The sequence below is a fragment of the Oncorhynchus clarkii genome, chromosome 20, assembly GCF_045791955.1.
Source record: "Oncorhynchus clarkii lewisi isolate Uvic-CL-2024 chromosome 20, UVic_Ocla_1.0, whole genome shotgun sequence".
Taxonomy (NCBI): domain Eukaryota; kingdom Metazoa; phylum Chordata; class Actinopteri; order Salmoniformes; family Salmonidae; genus Oncorhynchus; species Oncorhynchus clarkii.
The window spans coordinates 30458865-30483609 of record NC_092166.1 but is presented as its reverse complement, the minus strand read 5'-3'; the positions used below and the strand labels follow the sequence as shown (position 1 = coordinate 30483609).

General features: G+C 40.1%; 1 protein-coding gene across 1 annotated transcript in view; it reads left to right on the top strand.

Annotated features, from left to right (window-relative positions):
• The first annotated feature begins 18045 nt into the window (after positions 1-18045).
• LOC139377047 (parathyroid hormone/parathyroid hormone-related peptide receptor-like) overlaps positions 18046-24745 on the top strand; it is a 58020-nt gene continuing 51320 nt past the window's right edge. The window contains exon 1 of the mRNA XM_071120104.1: positions 18046-18219. Coding sequence (XP_070976205.1) covers positions 18046-18219 — 174 coding nt within the window. The remainder of the gene's footprint in view (positions 18220-24745) is intronic.

Here is a 24745-nt window from a genome sequence, read left to right as displayed (position 1 = left end):
TTTGTTATAAATAAGCCATCTGATTTGATGAAAGATGGAGTTGAATTTGTCTTTCTGCCCATAATTTCATTTAAAGTACGTCAACGTTTTCCCCCATCATTCTTTATATCATTGATCTTGGCTTCATAATACAGTGCTGAAATGGGATCCACTGTGCAGCAGACGTATAATTGGCAAAATATGTTTCACTGTATTATATACAGATTAGCTACCTGGATTGGTTGTTGTCCTTTCATCTGATGCAGGAAGAGAAAGCAGTATCATCAGATGTGCATTAGACAGATATTATTGTCTCATCACTTTTTCACTCTGTATTATGCGAATAGGTCAACTTTTCAAGTGCATAAAGAAATAAAGGAGCATTCAATAACCTTTTGGGGTTCAAAAGATTGTAACTCTGGGTAACCTTTTCAGGTCAAAGGTTCCTTGAGGAATCGCTGTGACATTATGCATATATTTTTGCAAAGTGGTGCAGATTGATGTTTATACGCTGATACTGGGCTGCCTGTGTAAAGTTTCAAACAGGTACCCTTTTTTTATGGGAGGGGTTCAATTTTGAACCTCTTTAATAAAATATTATACAGTGGGGCAAAAAAGCATTTAGTCAGCCACCAATTGTGCAAGTTCTCCCACTTAAAAAGATGAGAGAGGCCTGTGGTTGAAAAACAAGTATTAATGTCTCCAACCTAAGCGTATGTAAACTTCCAACTTCAACTGTACCATAGACTTCCAGTAATTTATTGCGTGCTAGTAGATACCATAGACTTCCACTAGTTAGCTCTAACGTCCTTCATACTGGATGCAGAGAATAGTATCCATGAGTGCATCTGAATGCATCTGACTCTGGGGAAGTTGATTAATGACGTCATAGCCAAAATCCACAAGTATCCCTTTTAATATTGCTGATTTATATATAGTAATAAAATGGTAACTATTCCAACATTGGGATTTGCATAGGCTCTTGAGGAACTCATACACCTCTGTAAGCCTCATTACTACAAAACTATTAGTGTTCAATCTTAACATGTAATGACAATACAACAGAACAGATAGTCCGGAATGACATTTACTCTGTGTGGCCAAAAATAAATATCTGAAAACCACGCCCCTAATGAGCCATGTAACTTGTCTTCTGATATGACATGTTGAGTCATATTTTGATAACCCAGCATGGCTGTTTTTTAAAGAAAACAATCCAAATAAGTGACCCAATGCCTGCAACCCAGCAGTCATCCAAACAACCAAGCATTTTCAAGAGTGTAGGCTAGATTGAAGATACTGTAGCTATTGTGCATTCTGAAAGTATTCAGACCCCTTCACTTTTTTCCACATTTTGTTACGTTACAGCCTTATTCTAAAATGTATTACATTGTCCTCCCCCCCCCCCCCATCAGTCGACACACAGTACCCCATAATGACAAATCAAAAACTGTATTTTAAAAAAAATGTTACAGATTAAAAATACAAAATTAACTGAAATATTACATTTACATAAGTATTCAGAACCTTTACTCAGTACTTTTTGAAAGCACCTTTAGCAGCGATTACAGTCTCGAGTATTTTTGGTTATGACGCTACATGTTTGGCCAACCTGTATTTGGGGAGTTTCTCCCATTCTTCTCTGCAGACCCTCTCAAGCTCTGTCAGGTTGGATGGGGAGCGTCACTGCACAGCTATTTTCAGGTCTCTCCAGAGATGTTAAATCGGGTTCAGGCCTGGGCTCTGGCTGGGCCACTCAAGGACATTGAGACTTGTCCCGAAGCCACTCCTGCATTGTCTTGGCTGTGTGCTTAGTGTCGTTGTCCTGTTGGAAGGTGTACCTTCGCCCCAGTCTGAGGTCCTGAGCGCTCTTGAGCAGGTTTCCATCAACGATCTCTCTGTACTTTGGATCCGTTCATCTTTCCCTCGATCCTGACTAGTCTCCAAGTCCCTGCAGCTGAAAAACATCCCCACAGAATGATGCTGCCACCACCATGCTTCACCGTAGGGATGGTGCCAGGTTTCTTCCAGACGTGATGTTTAGCATTCAGGCCAAAGAGTTCAATCTTGGTTTCATCATATCAGAGAATCTTGTTTCTCATAGTCTGAGAGTCCTTTAGGTGCCTTTCGGCAAACTCCAGGTGGGCGGTCATGTGCCTTTTCCTGAGGAGTGGCTTCCGTATGGTCACTCTACCATAAAGGCCTGATTGGTGGACTGCTGCAGAGATGGGAGAACATTCTAGAAGGACAACCATCTCCACAGAGGAACTCTGGAGCTTTGTCAGATTGACCATCGGGTTTTTGGTCACCTCCCTGACCAAGGCCTTTCTCTCCCGATTGCTCAGTTTGGCCGGGCATCCAGCTCTAGGCAGAGTCTTGGTGGTTCCAAACTTCTTCCATTTAATAAGGATGATGGCTACTGTATTCTTGTGGACCTTCAATGCTGCAGACATTTGGTTCCTAGATCTGTGGCTCGACACAATCCGGTCTCGGAGCTCTATGGACAATTCCTTTGACCGCATGGCTTGGTTTTTGATCTGACATGCACGGTCAACTGTGGAACCTTATATAAATAGGTGTGTGCTTCTCCAAATCATGTCTAATCAATTGAATTTACCACAGATGGACACCAATCAAGTTGTAGAAACATCCCAAGGATGATCAATGGAAACAGGATGCACCTGAGCTCAATTTCGAGGGTCTGAATACATTTGCCAAAATTTCAAAAACTGTTTTGTTTTTTGTGGGTATTGTGTGTAAATTGATTTTAGTGTGTAGTATCGTGATGGTATCAAGTATCGTGATACTAAACCTGCTATCGGTATCAAAGTAAAAATTATTGTATCGTGACAACACTAAAGTGTACTAGCAAATGTCCTGACTGGCACACACGTGTGTGTAACTCTGTGTGTGTCATTCATTGCAGACACTTGCAGTGCCTTCAGAAAGTATTCACACCCCTTGACTTGTTCTACATTTTGTTGTGTTACAGCATGTGTCAAACTCGTTCCCCGGAGGGGAGAGTGTCTGTGGGTTTTTGCTCCACCCTTGTATTCGGGTTGATGAATTAAGGTCACTAATTAATAAGGAACTCCTCTTACCTGGTTGTTTAGGTCCTAATTGAAAGGAAAAAACGAAATCTGCAGATACTCGGCCCTCTGCAATATTTGTTTTTCTGTCACTGGCCTACACACAATACCCCATAATGTCAAAGTTGAAATATCTTGAGTCGATAAGTATTCAACCCCCTTTGTTTGGCAAGCCTAAATAGGTTAATAAGAAATTTGCTTAACAAGTCACATAATGAGTTGCATGGACTCACTCTGTGTATAATAATAGTGTTTAGCATGATTTTTTTAACAACTACCTCATCTCTGTACCCATGACCCACAATTAACTGTAAGGTCCCTCAGTTGACCAGTGAATTTTAAATACAGATTCAACCAGAAAGACCAGGCATGTTTTCCAAGGCCTCACAAAGAAGGGCACATATTGGTAGATTGGTAAAAAAAAAAAAACAAAAAAAAAAACAAGACATTGAATATCCATTTGAGCTTGGTGATGTTATTAATTACACTTTGGATGGTGTATCAATACACGTAATCCCTACAAAGATACATGTGTCCTTTGTAACTCGGTTGCCGGAGAGGAAGGAAACCTTTCAGGGATTTCACCTTGAGGCCAGTGGTGACTTTTAAAACAGTTAAAGAGTTTAATGACTGTGATAGGATAAAACTGTGCATGGATCAACAACATTGTTGTTAATCCACAATACTAACTTAATTGACAGAGTGAAAAGAAGGAAGCCTGTACGGAATACAAATATTCCAAAACATGCATCCTGTTTGCAACAAGGCACTAAAGTAATACTGCAAACAAATGTGGCAAAGCAATACACTTTATGCCCTGAATACAAATCCAATATAACACATTACTGAGTACCACTCTCCATGTTTTCAATTATTGTGGTGGCTGCATAATGTTATTGGTATGCTTGTAATCTTTAAGGACTGTGGAGCTTTTCAGGATACAAAAGAAGCGTAATATCCTAGAGGAAACCCTGGTTCGTTCTGCTTTCCACCAGACACTGGGAGAAGCGTAATATCCTAGAGGAAACCCTGGTTCGTTCTGCTTTCCACCAGACACTGGGAGAAGCGTAATATCCTAGAGGAAACCCTGGTTCGTTCTGCTTTCCACCAGACACTGGGAGAGGAATTCTCTTTTCAGCAAGACAATAACTTTAAACATAAGGCCAAATCTACACTGGAGTTGCTTACGAAGAAGACAGTGAATGTTAGCGTCCTAGTTATAATTTTTACTTAAATATTTGGAAAGACCTGAAAATGGTTGCCTTGCAATGATCAACAACCAATTTTACAGCGCTTGAAGGCTTTTGCAAAGAATAAAGACACAAATTCACAATCCCGGTGTGGAAAGGTCTTAGAGACTTACCCAGAAAGACACACATCTGTAAGGTGCTTCTACAAAGTATTGGCTCGGGAGTGTAAATTATATTTTTCTGTATTTAATTTTCAATACATTTGTAAAAACGTCTGGAAATGTGTTAACTTTGCCATTGTGGGGTATTTTGTGTAGACTGGTGAGAATTTCTTCTTTTTTTTAAGTCAAGCTGTAACACAACAAAAATGTGGAATATTTTCTAAAGGCACTGTATGTATTACCATTGTTAACATTGATCTAGTGCTAAATTGATATGGATTACTCCATTGGTGGGTTTGGAGCTTCCAAGAAAGGCATTTCGCTGTACTTGTGCACGTGACATTAAAACGTTAAACCGGGACTGCTTCCTCACATTCCCTTCAGAAGTACCCCTTGTTTTCCAGTCACCAAGACGCACTGAGATATTTGGTTGACATAGGAGGGTTTGGCGGAATGAGAAATGCCTACTATTGTGTGTGTGTTTGTGCACGAGCGTGATAAACTACTGAGAAGTGAAGAGGGCAGTAGGAAACGAGGTAGTCTTTAATGGATGTGACACTGAACCAGTATAATTATTTAATTCACACCCCTCCAGCCTAACATTTTAAGTAGTACAAGGCTTAAGGGGAATTGCAAAAGGTTTATACGTAATTTTCCTCGTTAACATGCAAATTCATGAATCATTATGAACCGTCATAGCTTATTGGTTTGTAATGTATGATCTTCATTTTAATGCATTTCAGTGCTATAAATCTGAGTGCCAAATAGTGATTTCATACTGTATATTGAGAGTTAGTTGTGAGCTACTGCTGTAAACATACTAAATATTCATGGATTGAGGACATTTCTTTTCATTCCAGTCGGTGTGAGAAGGTCAACCACTGTCGTCATTGCCTGGTCTCTTCAAAGTGTGTTTGTGTGATTATTATTATTTTTTTCCTGGGATTAATTTGAGATTCCTCACACAAGTACACTTTTAGAGGCTAAAAACACTCCTTACACATCATTATCCCAATCAAATAGTTGTTTTATGCAGTTTCCTTACATTTTCTTAATAGAGAATTTTAAATATATCTTTGACATTTCTTATATTCAAAATGTATGTCTCTATCTATTATTACACATGCATGTTGACTGACACATAGCAGGGCTTTTGAAAAGGACTGTGACTCAGTCTCATAACAGGCCTGTTAATAGTCAAGTCTTTAGTTTCGTTGGCATGGTAAAGTTATACCATGGCTGTGTTTGACTCAGGAAAGAGCTTGTTTTCTTGACTTTTTTTGACCTTAGCTTTTTTTTCTGAACTTTTCCACTTAAAGAATGCAGGAGTGTGAGTAACTCAATGCCACTTTTACACCTCACTGAAAAAGTTACACCACTAATCAGGTTTCCATCCAACCTTTTTATGCGAGTAACTTACATGTCTGATAAAAAAAAAGAAGTCATGACAGGCCCGATGGTAAACTTTCCTAATGTCGACAAAACAAAATACACTAGACAAGTTGGGATCTAATGTCTGCAAAATGAATTAAGCGAGAAATATTGGTGAAAACACTTTCAATGCGTAATTATTGATATTATAAGTCAACTTGGAGTCACGCGATGACATGTGTGGTCCTCCCAATACGACTCAGGAATGCATGCAGTTGACTAGACCTACAGATTTAAAAAATGCTGATGAACTTCACAGGGTGGTGAAAGAGCAAGGTGGTGAACTTGATTCTCCTTTCCAATAAATATCTAGGGTCGTATACTGTTCACAGGATCATTGATGCTTGGCTGCCTTTAGACCAAATAAAAATAATCTTGCTCTTTTGTCCATAATAACCTTATCATGTAGGTAGCCTGTCTGCGAGCTGTTGGCTAGATCACACGTGCCAATACCAGAGGTTCACACTTGCTATATATATTGAACATTTGATGGAAACCCATTTAACTTGGAATTTTTTTATTCAGTACATGGAAATTTAACCGCAAAAGATATTTGTATGTGCACTACGTCATCACACTCAGCCTGTTATCTACAACAAGTCAATTTGGTGGAAACACATCTCTGGTGGGAAAATGTTGCCAAGTAGATGGAAACCGAGCTACTAACACAGATATTTTAGTGATGTGCCTCTTTTTTTCCATAGGACTTTTGGCGGGTCTCTAATGCTCTTTCTAGCCAAGATAAACCTGTTATTTGGTGTTTTGAATGGACCATTTACATTTTATAGTATACACGTATTGACGTTTCTTGACAGGATTACGCTTAGCACCATGCTTTATTTATGATCCTGTGAGAACAGAACATCTCCGAGTTGTTTCAAAGCTTACAGTCTGATCTGGTGATCCATGGGTTTTTGTCTGGGGAATATATAGTCATTTCTAAGGTTAAATGGTACTTACATTAGTCTGGCTAACACCTAACTCCAAGTCCTCCCGACTTCAGAATCTGGAAAGGCTGATTTTGATGTTGTCGGCACAATGCATCGATAATGGAGGGGGATGTGCTTTTACTGGTTGTTTTTCGTGTGTCTTTCTCACTCAAACATTAACGCGCACAGCCACACACAGCCCCTAAGCTCCACCCTTTCCATTACAACTGTTGGATTTTCCAAACAATGACAAGTCTCAACCCCCCCCCCCCCCCCCCCCAGGGAAAAAAACAACCTTTTGAGAGAACCAATCAATGCTTCAGCTAAATTACAGAGCAAATACTGCATTTACAATTGGCCTCCTGTCCAGACCAGTTTGTCACAGCTCTTCTGCTGCTGTGAGTCACATGAGTCGCATAAGCTAGGCTATACTTAAATAGCGTTATGTTAAAAATATGAATGATCAGCATTGCGTGACAAAAGTTCCAAACACAATTTAAAGTGTGCCCTCTCTGTGGGGAAGACACATAATCCCTGTGGCAATGAATGAGTCCTTGAATCAAAGGGAGCAACCACTTGTGGTGCACAAACAGGTTTGAAAATACATTTCTCAATATAATGGTTGTGTGGGTCGTGGTCGTGAGAAGGGTCATTCCACCGATTCGGTGCCCTTTAAGAAGTGTTACTTGGTAAAAAAAAAAAAAAACTTTGTTAAAATCAAGCATTCATTCATCTTAAGATAGCTATTTTATCACATTCCAAGTGGTTCAGAAGTTTACATACACTCAATTAGTATTTGGTAGCATTGCCTTTACATTGTTTAACTTGGGTCAAACGCTTCTGGTAGCCTTCCACCAGCTTCCCACAATAAGTTGGGTGAATTTTGGCCCATTCCTCCTGACAGAGCTGGTGTAACTGAGTCAGGTTTGTAGGCCTCTTTGCTCGCACACACTTTTTCAGTTCTGCCCACATACATTCTATAGGATTGAGGGCGGGTCTTTGATGGCCGCTCCAATAGCTTGACTTTGTTGTCCTGTGTTTATACTTGCGTACTATTGTTTGTACAGATGAACGTTGTTTGTACAGCTGTTTGGGAATTGCTCACAATGTAGAACCAGACTTGTGGAAGTATACAATCTGTTTTCTGAGGTCTTGGCTGATTGCTTTTGATTTTCCCATGATGTCAAGCAAAGAGGCACTGAGTTTGAAGGTAGGCCTTGAAACACATCCACAGGCACACCTCCAATTGACTCAAATTATGTCAATTAGCTATGTTCAACTTAATAAAATAAATAAGTGTTCCCATCTCAAGAGAAGACTGTAGTAAGTGCCAAATAAAGTAACGGGGTTGACCTTAACAGGGTGTACGATTTCATCTTAAATTAGCCATAAATCCCCTCAGGACAAAGGCAATGGAAGCCTCTTGTGTGCAACAAAGAGTGACAATTGAATGCAAGCTTCACAAAAAAAGATGAAATTCATAAAACATTTCTAGCCTATGGATAACAGGGTTCACTTGTTAGGCTCAATCCACTCAGTTTTCCACGCCAAAATTCACAAACTTACACTGTGATTTGACTATTAAATGTTCAATGTTTCTTAAAACAAATATTTAAGAAGGAATAGTTTCACCATATTAAAACAAGAATTCAGTTCACGTAATAGGATTGACCATACAGCAGAATGAGGGAAATACGTAAAGGACTCACTAGTCACATGAAATAAATAATAATATTCAGAAATTATTTTGTCAAAGCAACAAAATAATTAGGGCTTCACCATAATGGTGAAACTTGGATATTTTGTTGATTTTAAGTGGGTTTAAATCTTCTTAGAAGTGACCCAGGGTTGACGAAAGGGCATGTCAAAATGCTGAATTTTGGCACTTTAGCATACCTTTATTCACATTAACATGAATTATCCATGTGGTCTATATTAAAGGGCACTTTATTTAATATAACAGGCTTTTAAAATGCAACATTGATGAACAATTTCTATTTAAAATATCGAAGTGACGCAAAAGGCACTCATTTTGTGGAATGACCCAGAAAGACCACATAGTTGTGATGTTGTAGGAAAACACGGAGCCTCATTTATACTGGACAGTGAGAGGCTTCATGCCTAGACATGAATGTATGCTCAGACCATACAGTGTACTGTAAATTTGTGTTATCAACTTGTCCAGTACCTCGAAGAACACATTCCAGCATACTTTTGACTTAGACTCTGCTACTTTTTCTCTAGGAACCCTAGTTATTTCTAGTCAATTATAAATACAATGTTTCAAAGCCTCAATACCAGTGGCCTTGAAGTATATGGAAAGTGGAAAAGCCTATGCTGAAAGGACTTTTAGCAGAGCACTTCATTGTAATCTGCCATGTACAGTTCAAGCATACAATGCTGTATGTACACTCTTAGAAAAAAGGGTTCCAAAATGTTTCTGTGGCTCTCCCCATAGGATAATCCGTTTTGGTTCCAGGTAGAACTAGAACTTAGCTGAGAAAATAGAAAATATACTTTTCCCATTACGGAGCGAGTGCGGTTATGAAGTGGCCATGATGGGCATAGATTTAGGGTTATTTGGCAACTTTAGTTGTAAATTTATACAAACCTTTAGAATGTATTGGAAATCAAAACCGATATTGGTTGCATGATGTTACTATAGGCTATTAAAGATTTGAGAATTGTTTTAAAAAAAGCTTGCGCTCTGTTCCTTGACTCAGGCTACACACGCAGTTCTCTCATCAAGTGATCATATTGTCACCCATCAATCTAATCTCAATTTAATCTTGTCTTTACTAATATGTCAAATTAGTTTTGATTTAAAAGGGCCCCTTTTATTAAAGGGTCAGGAACGGGCAGGGGAAGAAATACGTGTCACTGAATTCAATGGAATAGCTAATACAGTCCACTTTCCCGCCAGTTAGTTTTTTTTCAATCAAGCCTGGTAGGCTACTCCGGTTATTTCACTCCTTGACTCAACCACTGTTTGAGGAGTATGCAGACTCTCGCTGTGCGACAGGTGATATTCCGCCCAAACTCTGTACACCATGGGCTATCCAACCCTGTTTTTGCAGCTACCCAGTACTTAATTTGGGAAACCAAGTGCAATCTGTTCAGGAACAGCAATAGTAACATGTTTTCACAACAAGACATTTAATTAAACTGTTGACAGCCCCTCTGCGTGCTCGAAAGGAATGTCATTTACATAAATAAAGTGGTTGTCACACCCTGACCGTAGATTGCTTTCAATTGTTGTTTGGTCAGGGTGTGATTTGGGAGGGCATTCTATGTTTGTATGTCTAGGTTTTTGTATTTCTGTTTAGTGTTTGTTTCACCTTGCAGGACTGTTTCGTGTTTTCCTTTTTGTTATTTTCGTAGTTCCTTTATATGAACACGTATCCCGCTGCATTTTGGTCTGACTATTCCTCTTCTTCCGATGAAAGCCGTTAGTGGTTTGCGAAAGTATTCACCCCCTTGGCATTTTTCCTATTTTGTTGCCTTACAACCTGGAATTAAAATGGATTTTTGTTGAGTATGTATCATTTAAATTAAACATGCCTACAACTTTGAAGATGCAACATTTTTTTTTTATTGTGAAACGAACAACAAATAAAACAAAAAAACAGAACTTAAGCGTGGATAACTATTCACCCACCCAAAGTCTACTCTGTTAGAGCCACCCTTTGCAGCAATTACAGCTGCAAGTCTTTTGGGGTATGTAAGCTTAAGCTTGGCACATCAAGCCACTGGGATTTTTGCTAATTCCTCAAGGAAAAACTGCTCCAGCTCCTTCAAGTTGGATGGGTTCCAATGTTGTACAGCAATCTTTAAGTCATACCACAGATTCTCAATTGGATTGAGGTCTGGGCTTTGACTAGGCTATTCCAAGACATTTAAATGTTTCCCCTTAAACCACTTTTCATGCTGGAAGGTGAACCTCCGTCCAGTCTCAAATCTCTGGAAGACTGAAACAGGTTTCCTTCAATAATTTCCCTGTATTTAGCGCCATCGATTATTCCTTCAATTCTGAACAGTTTCCCAGTCCCTGCCCATGATAAACATCCCCACAGCATGATGCTGCTACCATGGTGTTCTCAGGCTGAAGCGAGGTGTTGGGTTTGCGCAGACATAGCATTTTCCTTGGTGGTCAAAAAGCTCAGTTTGAATCTCATCTGACCAGAGTACCTTCTTCCATATGTTTGGGGAGTCTCCCACATGCCTTTTGGCAAACATCAAACGTGTTTGCTTATTTATTTTTTTAAGCAATGGCTTTTTTCAGGCCACTCTTCCGTAAGCCCAGCTCTGTGGAGTGTAGGCTTAAAGTGGTCCTATGGACAGATACTCTAATCTCAGCTGTGAAGCTTTGCAGCTCCTTCAGGGTTGTCTTTGGTCTCTTCGCTGCCTCTCTGATTAATGCCCTCCTTGCATGGTCCGTGAGTTTTGGTGGGTGGCCCTCTCTTGACAGGTTTGTTGTGGTGCCATATTTTTAAAATTTTTGAATAACGGAGTTAATGTTGCTCTGTGGGATGTTCAAAGTTTCTGATATTTTTTTCTAACCCAACCCTGATCTATACTTCTCCAACACTTTGTCCCTGACCTGTTTGGAGAGCTCCTTGGTCTTCAAGAGGCTCTGGGTGGTTGGGTCAGGGTGTGATTTAGGGTGGGTTATCTAGGGGAATTGTATATCTATTTTGGCCTGATATGGTTCCCAATCAGAGGCAGCTGTTTTATCGTTGTCTCTGATTGGGGATCGTATTTAGGTAGTCATTTTTCCACTGTGCTTTGTGGGATCTTGTCTATGTATAGTTGCCTGTGAGCATTATTATAGCCTCACGTTTCGTTTGTTCAATTTGTTGTTTTGTTTATTGAAGTTTTCTATTCCAAAATAAAGGATGGAAACATACCATGCTGCATCTTGGTCTACTACTTATAACGATCGTGACACCCAGTATCTGTTGCAAAACAGACTGAAGCAAGTTTTCCTGTAGGATTTTGCCTGTGCTTAGCTCTAATCCATGTATTTTTATCCCAAAAACCTTCCTATTCCTTGCCCATGACAAGCACAGCCATAATGTGATGCAGTTGGATTTGCTCCAAACATGACACTTTGTTTTCAAGACAAAGTTAATTTCTTTGCTACATTTATTGCAATTTTCCTTTAGTGCCCTGTTGCAAACAGGATGCATGATTTGAAAAATGTTTTCTGTACAAGCTTGCTTCCTTTTCACTCTATCAATTAAGTTGGTATTGTGGAGTAACTACAATGTTGTTGATCCATCCTCAGTCTTCTCCTATCACAGCCATTCAACTCTGTAAGGGTTCTAAAAGTCACCATTGGCCTCATGGTGAAATCCCTGATCTGTTTCCTTCCTCTCCGGCAACTGAGTTAGGAAGGATGCCTGTATCTTTGTAGTGACTGTGTGTGTTGATGCATCATCCAAAGTGTAAATAATAACTTCAACATGCTCAAATGGATATTCAGTGTCTGCTTTTTTTTACCCATCTAACAATTGGTGCCCTTCGTTGCGAGGCATTGAAAAAACAATCTGGTCTATGTGGTTGAATTTGTGTGAACCATCTGCTCGACTGAGGGACCTTACAGATAATTAATTGTATAATATAAATGAAATTTGAGGTGACCAGCATTAAAATACTATATACATGTGCATGGGGCAAAAGCCTCAAGGTGCAGGGCTGAGTAGCTGGCTACTGATGATCTGTTCATCAGATGGCCTGGTGATAGTAGCTGTTTCTCAGTCTCTCTGTCCCGGCTCTGATGCACCTGTACTGTCTCTGTCTGCTAGATGGTAGCAGAGTGAACAGTGGCTGAGGTCCTTTAATGATCTTCTTGGCCTTCCTTTGACACCAAGTTCTGTAAATGTCCTGGAAGGCAGGCAGTATGCCCCCGGTGATGTGTTGGGCTGCCCACACCACCCTCTGGAGAGCGATGCTGTTGAGGGTGGTGCAGTTGCCATACCAGGCGGTGATGCATCCCGACAGAGTTCTCTCAATGGTTCATCTGTAGAAGTTTGTGTGGTCTTAGGGGCCATGACGAATTTCTTCAGCCGCCTGATGTTGTGAATCAATTCTCATTTGAAATAAAAATGAATGAATAGGATTAATTATACATTTAATAGGATTTTTGCAAACTCTGCCAACAAATTTACTTGTGACGTTTTCTTTATTTGCCAGTAGGCTAGTGATAATAATCTACTAATGGTCCTGTCTTCTTTGTTATGTATCACAAGTTGGGTGACAACGCATCTTCTCCCTCTATGGTCGGTTGTTTCCCACCATCACAGCTCCTCCATGTTTCAATGCCTGGCTGCAGGGCTGTGTGATCAGCACTTGAAAATAAATTATTGCAGTCAAGTCAAAACATGACAGCTGTTGCACTCAGTTTTCTGGCCTTTAAGGGAGATAATATCCCATGAAGATTTATCGAAGGCATGAAATAGTTTGTTATCGTTTGATAGCATGCCTGAAATGTTGTTTTCTATGATGTTTAGTAACTCCATGCTTTCTCCTTATAGCCAAGCTATTTTTGCTGGCCCCTCTAGTAATGCCATTGGGCTGATGCAACATATGCAAATGTGAGTTACTTGTCTCTGTAGAGCTTACAATGCCACCCTGGTTGTTTATCTTATTCTTGAGATAAAATGCCCCTTCATTTTGCTTCAACAAGAGCATAGGACTTAACAGGTGATCTGCAGTTTGCTAAATGTATCACAAATACATTCCAGTTTTAACCATGGATGCATCAATAAGGAAAATCTGGGCCGATACGATAAGTGCACTGGTGGCTGGTCATTTAGTACAATATTGACATAGAATATAGGCTATAAAAATGACTTTTGGCCTACACTGCCGATAATTAACACCTGATGCAATGCATCTGTAATTGTAGCATTAAACCCCATTGTGTTTACTCTCCATGGTCAGCATCTATTAAAGGGTCAAATATCAGAAATCGAATTGATCATAGTACACTGAGCTTTATTACGGGCGGATTACCAGAAAGTTGGTTGGCCCTCCTTTTGATGTCACGTAGGTTGATATATTGCTACGTTTTCATTTATAAAGCCCTTTACAAAAAGTCCCACTGTACTTAACATCTTTACAGAACTTTAGATATATACGAGTTACCACAGTATAAACAGATACTGGGATGGTTAACTCTGGAAATTCCTCTGGTCTTTACTGATTTGGGTAAATCAACTTTTAGTCTCTTGCATCTTATTTGTCGAACATTCTTCAAAATGTTCTCTCATTTTATGTTCTGGTGCCTCTAGGGCAAATTCAGAAAGCTGATTGAGGACCGTATTACTGACGAACGGGTTTGTTTCTTATGACTGCGTTTTTCTTTCTGCTTGCATTTAGTATATTTTGATGTGCATTTTCTGTAATTCAGGGCTCATCTGTAAAATAAACCTTGGTCTCAGTATGACTCCCTGATAAAGTAAAGGGGAAACATTTCATAAAACAGACAACAGACTGAAGGAACATGCATAGCTGTCCTGCTGAGCTTTGCGCTCTCTCAATTTTAGCTTTCACATAAGTAAACCCTTTTTTGATTTGGCTCTTCAGTTTTAGTGGATGTAGCACAGCTCCTCTGCAAGCACTCCAGGCTCCGTTTGACCTTGCCATCAAGGTTCACTTGGAAAAGACCTTTCAACAAATCAAATCAGAGGGGCTGGATGTTTGGGGAACAAGAGACACCTCGGATAATTAAGCAGACGCCGATTATCCTCCAATATGCGATGCAGGCCGTCACGATTAGGGGCATTACACAAACGCCTGATCCTACTCTGCTCCTTTGCTGGAGGTTGGGCACTTATATGACTGTGCAAATTCCCAATTTTTCATGCAAGGGTCGGGGCGTCAAACCCTTTCAGGGAATTGACTGTGCCATGTACTTGGCCCATTCAGAGAAAGATATGGTGATGGTGAAGAAGTCTACAACATGTCTTGATTCATATGACAGTTTCATGTGAGGATTGTGGAGGATAAAGATAGATGGTGCAAATCATTCCAACACAGTCATTTTTCTCCATTATGGGCTTGGGCAATTTGGTATCGCTCTGTTTGGTTTTGTGGGTTATCTCTAATCAAATATTCCACACAGACCGTTAGTAATGTGTTTAGCACAAAATACATAATAGGGGGGCAAAGTTGATTGCCAGCAAACTTTTGTATGTGCAAAAATCTTACTATATTATTTTAGTTTCGGGTGCCATTTTAGTACTAGCTCAGCTATGGTGGCACTGCCAATATATTTACATTTTTCTATCCTGGATTCTACTTTTGGACGTGCAATCCATGTATTCTGAGAAGCATGAACAAAGATAACACATTCTGAGGAATGTTTGAATAAATATGAACTGAAAAAGCATGCTTGAATTAAATCAACCTTAATGTACTGTAGGTAGTTGTTCGTTCATCTGGAATCTTCTCTGGAGCATAACCTAATGCTCTCAGGGGGAAAATAGCTTAACATTTTAGAATGTCCTACAGTGTTCTTCCTCTGGTTAATCCTACCTGACCACACATGCTGTCTGAACCATCTTTTATAAACACGGACTGCCCAAAGAACGGACAAAACAAACTTTTGGATCACTTTAACAACACTTTACTTAACACAGAGGTCAGAACATTATTACTTGTTCGAGGCATTTAAAAATATAACTTTATTTAACTATGCAAGTCAGTTAAGAAAAAAATATAATTTTCAATGACGCCTCAGGAACTGTGGGTTAACTGCCTTGTTCAGGGGCAGAACGACACATTTTTACCTTGTTAGCTCAGGGATTTGATCTTGCAGCCTTTTGATTACAAGTTCAACACTCTAACCACTAGGCTACCTGCCACCCCATTTAGAGGCCTTTATAATGTATAATTATGAGGCTTATAATAGTATATCTATACGTAGAAAATTCTTTATAATTGTTGGCTTTAACAATTGAAAGTGTTACCAAGCTTTTAAAAACAGGTATCCTAGAAATGCGTAAAATCCCCACTAAAAACGACAAGCGTGAGTAATCACTATGATTCCGCTCAGTTGCCATGGCCGTTGGAGGCCTTTTCATATGGTTAAAGGGGCGACACTGGATGATATTTAGTCTTCTAAAAGGTGTTGCGGTGCTGCCTGAGACGCCTCTATTGTAGTATCTGGCACGAGAACCCTCTATTGTAGTAACAATGCTGACAAACCTTTCAGAATAACTTTCAGAGCGATAGAGGTTATGAAGGTAATGAAGGTAAGACCCAGATGCAGACAACGTTGAATTAACAATGGTTTAATAATCCAACAGGGGCAGGCTATAGACAGGCTATAGACCGGTCAAGGCAGGCAGGGGTCAGTAAACCAGAGGTGGGGCAACGGTACCAGATGGCAGGCGGGGTCAGGGTATGCAGAGGTCAATTATCCAGAGGTGGGGCAAAGGTACAGGTCGGCAGGCGGGCTCAGGGTCAGGCAGAGTGGTCAGACAGGCTCAGTCAGGACAGGCAAGGGTAAAAACCAGCAGGGCGAGGAAAAAGAGAGACTGGGAATAGCAGGAGCTGAGAATTAAAATGCTGGTTTACTTGACAGACAAGACAAACTGGCAAAAGACCAACAGAGAACACAGGTATAAATACACAGGGGATAATGGGGAAGATGGGCAACACCTGGAGGGGGATGGAGACAATCACAAAGACAGGTGAAACAGATCAGGGTGACAGAGTAGAGAGGCTATACATGAGATGCCGAAGTGCGACAAACTACTGTACAGTGTCCGTTTAAACAAAGCAGCAACCCTCTCATTCAATCCATTGGGTTGAAGACAAACCAATCACAACTAAGAGACTAACCTGGAATGATAATGGGATGTTAATGTGTTTTGCCCCACGTACAGTACAAAACCTATTGACTTAGCTAGCAGCAGAATGTTGATTGTGGACTTAGATTGGTGTTATGGGAAATGTGCTGGAATGAAAAAGAAAGTGAAAGGCATTTGTCTCAAATTATGATAAAGCTGTAAATGTGAATGTTGAAAACAAGTCATGAAGAAACTTGAACCAGGTTGGGATATTTTAAAGTGGATTGTGGTGAACCTTTTGAGCTCCCCTGTCCTGGCACTAAACTTTCATTCACTGTCATTCATTTATGGTATTTTTTATTAGGTAAAAAAAAAAGAGTACCTGTGGAAAGCTTTTAGACATTTCAGGAGTCTTCCTTCCCTCTTGATGTGTTATTTGTCTTATTTATTTTACGTAACTAACTTTAAAAAATGTATGAATCCATTAGAACACATTTGCAGTCCATCCATGGTAAATATTGTTGCGTCTGGCTTCCTGACTCACCTAGTCTTTTTTCACAATAAGGTTATGTCTATGTGCAAGCGATTCAATGAGTTTGGTCCACAATAGTCTCTTTCCCCTGTTATATACATTACATATGACTTATTACTCATTCCATTTAAAATAAGTAGCACATTACATCACAATATTATTTTGCGTCAAAAGCAACATGGTATATTACTTTGTTACTTTAATGAAAAAAAAGGGGGGGAGGATCTCACTGTTTGTCTGACTGTCGTAGGGAGCAAGGCGAGCCACTCATGCTCTACCAAAGATAGGCTACTTACTAACTCAGGTTAGATCACTAGTTTCTGGGCTGCTTAATTAGCCATATACACTGACTATACCAAACATTAGGAACACCATCCTAATATTGAGTTGAACCCCACCCCTTTAACCCTCAGAACAGCCACAATTCGTCAGGGTGTTGCAGTTCTTGACACAAAACGGTGCGCCTGGCACCCACCACCATACCCCATTCAAAGGCACTTAAATATTTTGACTTGGCTGTTCACCCTCTGAATGGCACACGTATACAATCCATGTCTCAAGACTCAAAAAAAATATTTCTTTAACCTGTCTCCTCTACACGAAGTGGATTTAACCCATAACATTCTAAGCCCAGTCTATGCCGGGGTTGGGGGGGGGGGTTCTACTAGGTTATATGGAATTGTTTTTAGAAGGTCACCGCCTTTCCAACAAGTCAGTCTGTCAAATCTTTGCTCTGCTAGAGCTGCCCCAGTCAAGTGTAAGTGCTGTTATTGTGAAGTGGAAATGTCTAGGAGCAACAACGTCTCAGCCGTGAAGTGGTAGGTCACACAAGCTCACAGAACGGGACCGCTGAGTGCTGAAGTGCATAGCTCAGTTCCAAACTGCCTCTGGAAGTAATGTCAGCACAATAAATGTTCGTCGGGAGCTTCATGAAATGGGTTTCTATGGAAGAGCAGCCGCAATCAAACCTAAGATCACCATGCGCAATGTCGAGTGCCGGCTGGAGTGGTGTAAAGCGCACCGCCATTGGACTCTGGAGCAGTGGAAAGGTGTTCTTGAGAGTGATGAGTCACGCTTCACCATCTGGCAGTCCGACGGACAAATCTGGGTTTGGCGGATGCCAGGAGAACGCTAGTTGCCCGAATGCATAGTGCCAACTAAAGTTTGGTGGAGGAGGAATAATGGTCTGGGGCTGTTTTGAATGGTTCAGGCTAGGCCCCTTAGTTCCAGTGAAGGGAAATCTTAACGCTACAGAATGCAATGACATTCTAGACGACTCTGTGTTCCAGCTTTGTGGCAACAGTTTGGGGAAGGCCCTTTCCTGTTTCAGCATGGCAATGCCCCCGTGCACAAAGCAAGGTCCATACAGAAATGGTTTGTTGAGATCGGTGTGGAAGAACTTGACTGGCCTGCACAGAGACCTCAACCCCATTGAACTCCTTTGTGATGAATTGTAACGCTGACTGCGAGCCAGGCCTAATCGCCCAATATCGGTGGCTGACCTCTAATGCTCTTGTGGCTGAATGGAAGCAAGTCCCCGCAGCAATGTTCCAACATCTAGTTGAAAGCCTTCCCAGAAGAGTTGATGCTGTTGTAGCAGCAAAGGGAGGACCAACTCTATATTAATGCCCCTGATTTTGAAATGAGTTGTTCGACCAGCAGGTGTCCACATATTTTTTGCGACGTAGTGTAAATCTAAAAATGTTTTAATTGATGAGCCTTGCTGCTATTAGCCGTTACAAACGCATTGAATAATAGATAGTCCCCCCAAAAAATGAAAAGGGAAGTTTGTTCTGAAGTGTCTGTTCTATATATGAAAGATATAAGAAAGATTTGTACATGTGTTTAACCCATTCCTTTTTTCAACTGGTACCATGGGACGTGTCTTGTGAGGCCTGTGTGCATTATAGTTTAGTTTTTTAAGCAAAACTATTCGGACGCTACAGACCATTTTTTTTCAGGCTGTCTCATGGTCTGACAAACACTGCTCTAGCTCTGTCACCTTTTCACTGCAGATGCGGAAGTGCGACATCGGCTGATGTGGTGGATTGAGATGCATCCAATGCCAGAAAACGGATATCTCTATCTTAAATTGACCGATTTCTTTGAGATTAGATTCCACGTGGATATCGACTATTTTCTTTACAAGTGACATAAGGGATCATAGCTTTCACCTGGTCAGTCTGTCATGGAAAGAGCAGGTGTTCTTTATATTTTGTATACTCAATGTGTATACTGTAAGCTAAACATCTGTACAGATTTCCTATCTTTTCATTCAAAGTCTTCTCTCAAACCCTTAGTTCTGGTTATAGACCGCAGATACACAGACCCATTTAAGATGTGTATATACTGTACATGCCACTAGACGGGAAATTGTCTCAATGGGCTTTGCTGTCAGAAGCGATCAATGGCAAAGATCAGAGGTGCGCCCTCTATATGTTTCTGCAGCTACAGTACCATGACATTTCCTCAAACAGCCTTCCTCCACTCGCTCAAAAACTAAATGAGGACGCAAGTCGAGATCAGCTAATGGAAACACGCGCCCGGTAGTGATACGGTTCTGAAAGTAACGCACACATTGTTTGAGGAAGTACCTCGTAATGTTACCCAATTTGAAAAAGTCGCACATTACTTTACTCAACTACTCATAGAAGTGATCAGATTACGTAATGCGTTACTTTTGTAACGCGTTACCCCAACACTAGAAATGATACAACGGTGAACGATATAGTAGGCTCTACAATGTACATCATATACATCTGTGAAACTTTCCACTAAGTTGCTCTTATACTTATGTATTAACACTATACTTATTTCAGAATCAACATTACGATGCAATTAAGCAAATGTAATGGAGTCTAGCGTTTTTAAAATGTATTTATTTTTTATGTATCTTTCACACAGTGTTCATGATTTTTAAATAATGAATATTTGCATGGAATAGATAACACACTAACCTGTATGAACAATGTAATTTGAAGGTTGCCTTATGAGTTGACAGGTTACTGTGTCTAATTTATATAGATATATATATAGAGAGTTACACTCAGCTGTATGATCTGGAAAAAAAAATATTTTATTCTATTCTACTGTATTTTGGTCTATGCCGCTCTGACATTGCTCATCCAAATATGTATATATTCTTAAATCCATTCCTCTACTTAGAATTGTATTGTTGTGAAATTGTTAGATATTACTTGTTAGATATTTGTGCACTGTTGGAGCTAAAAACACAAGCATTTCGCTACACCCGCAATAACATCTGCTGAACACGTGTATGTGACCAATAAGATTTGATTTGATTAAAGTGTCACAGTATCAAGAGTAAAACGAACAGGTTCTGTTGCAGTATCTCAAAATAGAAACCTCTTAGGAGAATTTAAAAAATACATATTTAATCCATAATCTAGATAATCTGGCATGTGTATGTCAAAAGAACCACTTCCCTTAACAACATACTGTGCATATACTGCATTCCCTAGATGCATGTAAATATAACCTATTATCATGCTGGCCACCTCCACCCTCCAGCCATCCCTTCCCATGTTAGTCATATCTGAAACGTCCATTAGGATATTATGAAATGTCTGGTGTCTTTAAGTGTTATATAACCATTAGTAGTTTATAAGCTTTTGATAAATTAAAATGCTGTCATCCTGGCTGGTATTGCTTTAGTGACAGCGAGACAGAGAACTCATACACACTCTGTATTAAAGGCAAAGCACTTATATAACTTTAAAATAATACAGTGGGGCAAAAAAGTATTTAGTCAGGCACCAATTGTGCAAGTTCTCCCACTTAAAAAGATGAGAGGCCTGTAATTTCCATCATAGGTACACTTCAACTATGACAGACAAAATGAGAAAAAAAATCAAGAAAATCACATTGTAGGATTTTTATTTAATTTATTTGCAAATTATGGTGGAAAATAAACTTTTGTTCTTGACCAAATACTTATCTCAATACTTTGTTATATACCCTTTGTTGGCAATGACAGAGGTCAAACGTTTTCTGTAAGTCTTCACAAGGTTTTCACACACTGTTGCTGGTATTTTGGCCCATTCCTCCATGCAGATCTCCTCTAGAGCAGTGATGTTTTGGGGCTGTTGCTGGGCAACATGGACTTTCAACTCCCTCCAAAGATTTTCTATGGGGTTGAGATCTGGAGACTGGCTAGGCCACTCCAGGACCTTGAAATGCTTCTTACGAAGCCACTCCTTCGTTGCCCAGGCGGTGTGTTTGGGATCATTGTCATGCTGAAAGACCCAGCCACGTTTCATCTTCAATGCCCTTGCTGATGGAAGGAGGTTTTCACTCAATCTCACGACACATGGCCCCATTCATTATTTCCTTTACACGGATCAGTCGTCCTGGGCCCTTTGCAGAAAAACAGCCCCAAACATGATGTTTCCACCCCCATGCTTCACAGTAGGTATGGTGTTCTTTGGATGCAACTCAGCATTCTTTGTCCTCCAAACACGACGAGTTGAGTTTTTACCAAAAAGTTATATTTTGGTTTCATCTGACCATATGACATTCTCACAATCTTCTTCTGCATTATCCAAATGCTCTCTAGCAAACTTCAGACGGGCCTGGACATGTACTGGCTTAAGCAGGGGGACACATCTGGCACTGCAGGATTTGAGTCCCTGGTGACGTAGTGTGTTACTGATGGTAGGTTTTGTTACTTTGGTCCCAGCTCTCTGCAGGTCATTCACTAGGTCCCCCCGTGTGGTTCTGGGATTTTTGCTCACCGTTCTTGTGATAATTTTGACCCCACGGGGTGAGATCTTGCGTGGAGCCCCAGATCGAGGGAGATTATCAGTGGTCTTGTATGTTTTCCATTTCCTAATAATTGCTCCCACAGTTGATTTATTCAAACCAAGCTGCTTACCTATTGCAGATTCAGTCTTCCCAGCCTTGTGCAGGTCTACAATTTTGTTTCTGGTGTCTTTTGACAGCTCTTTGGTCTTGGCCATAGTGGAGTTTGGAGTGTGACTGTTTGAGGTCGTGGACAGGTGTCTTTTATACTGATAACAAGTTCAAACAGGTGCCATTAATACAGGTAGCGAGTGGAGGACAGAGGAGCCTCTTAAAGAAGTTGTTACAGGTCTGTGAGAGCCAGAAATCTTGCTTTTTTGTAGGTGACCAAATACTTATTTTCCACCATAATTTGCAAATAAATTCATTTAAAATCCTACAATGCGATTTTCTGGATTTTCTTTTCTCATTTTGTCTGTCATAGTTGAAGTGTACCTATGATGAAAATTACAGGCCTCTCATCTTTTTAAGTGGGAGAACTTGCACAATTGATGGCTGACTAAATAATTTTTTGCCCCACTGTAAGTGCTCAATTTCCAATTAGAGACAACACACAGACAGACCTCTTCTGGTCCCATGGTCCCATGCTATGTAAGGCTCTGCTGCAGCACACACAATGTTTCCATCAGGGACAAAAGTGCTGTTCTTCAGGCATATCTGGCCAGGCCAGGGTATAATTAGGAGCTGAATGCTGCTTTAAGTCAGAATGTGGTTTGCAGAGCATTTCCAAAGGACAACCAGTTTTGTGGTCTGTGGTTTTTATCATCAAATGCAAATTGCACAGTTGAAGAGGAGTGGCACTGACTCATAGAGTTTATAATATCCAGGAACTCACGTACGCTAAAACATTAATGCGGTGCAATATGTCAAAAGTAACATTCATGTTTTTTTTTCCCAGATAGTGGACAGGCCATTAAAAACAAGATTCAGCGGAGCTATAATTTACAAGATCCCTCTTTTTTTTCTCTTTTTTTTAAGTGTGGAGGGAAAGTCAAAAAAAGCCCTTGGGATCGCATTTTGAAAATAAGCCAACAACAAGGAAGGAAATGTTAGGCTCTGGTGTAAAGAAGGGCAAATGACCAAAACAAGTACAAAAAACAAACATATACCTGTATTCCCATAATTCAGGCGCTTTACGGGTGCAACAGGGTAAATATTATCTGTATATTATTTATCATCTATGTGACGAAGTGTGATCTGGAGCGGAAAGTCTCACTTTACGTTAAACCAAGAATCCCATCCTCAGTTATTTACTAACCAACAGAAGGAGGATTATTACTAGACTTACTTAAGCATTCAGGAAATTGATCTGAAGCACGTTTTCAATCAAAACGCCTACTGATCAGGAGTTTGGTGTTGACAGGCAAATCACAGAAACTGGAGTTGGACGTCTGAAAGTGGACATAGGACTTTTGTGTCAATAATATACAGTGTTTTCCTTTTTCTCCCCCAGCATTAAAAATGATTTAATGGTTTGGTGGCTGGACTTATCCCGAAATGACCTACGTTTTTGAAAATCCATCAAGTGCAATTTGCCATGAAATGAAAAGCAACGGTGAGATATAAAAAAAAAGTTCCCTTGTGTATGTTGGGTTGTCGGTTATTCACACCGATAGCTGAGCAGAAAGCACAATGGATACTCAATCTTCAGAATGGGGAAGCCGCTATTAACCTTTTATTCTTAACAATTTAAGGTTTAGGGGAGCAGATTTTCCTTCACAAGAAAACAAGCATTATTCTTACAAGCAATACATGCATTTAACACTAATATAAAGTGTTCCTATAGTCAATGTATGTTGTATTTCCGACTATAATGGCCTAGCTGTGTGTATTGAATGATACTTTGTCTGTCTTCACATTTGAACACCCCAACCCCACAAATGGCCCAAAATACACATCATAAACTTTTGAAACACAGCTTGTGGCATATTTTTCTGCAGTAGGCTATTGTATCTCACGTTCAACTTTCTTAATCTTAACCATCCCAGGTTAAGGTTAATGTATTAAATGCATGTCCTTCCGACTTCAACTGTATGTATGTGGAAGTTTACATACATTTAGTTTGTTCATTAAAACTCGTTTTTCAAATAGCCTCTAATACCTTACTCAACAAATTGGATGCAGTCCATCACAGTGCCATGCGTTTTGTCACCAAAGCCCCATATACTACCCACCATTGCGACCTGTACGCTCTCGTTGGCTGGCCCTCGTTTCATACTCGTCGCCAAACCCACTGGCTCCATGTCATCTACAAGACCTTGCTAGGTAAAGTCCTACCTTATCTCAGCTCGCTGGTCACCATAGCATCACCCACCTGTAGCACGCACTCCAGCAGGTATAGCTCTCTGGTCACCCCCAAAACCAATTCTTTCTTTGGCCGCCTCTCCTTCCAGTTCTCTGCTGCCAATGACTGGAACAAACTACAAAAATCTCTGAAACTGGAAACACTTATCTCCCTCACTAGCTTTAAGCACCAGCTGTCAGAGCAGCTCACAGATTACTGCACCTGTACATAGCACACCTATAATTTAGCCCAAACAACTACCTCTTTCCCTACTGTATTTATTTTATTATTTATTTTGCTCCTTTGCACCCCATTATTTTTATTTCTACTTTGCACATTCTTCCACTGCAAATCTACCATTCCAGTGTTTTACTTGCTATATTGTATTTACTTTGCCACCATGGCCTTTTTTTTGCCTTTACCTCCCTTATCTCACCTCATTTGCTCACATTGTATATAGACTTGTTTCTACTGTATTATTGACTGTATGTTTGTTTTACTCCATGTGTAACTCTGTGTTGTTATATAT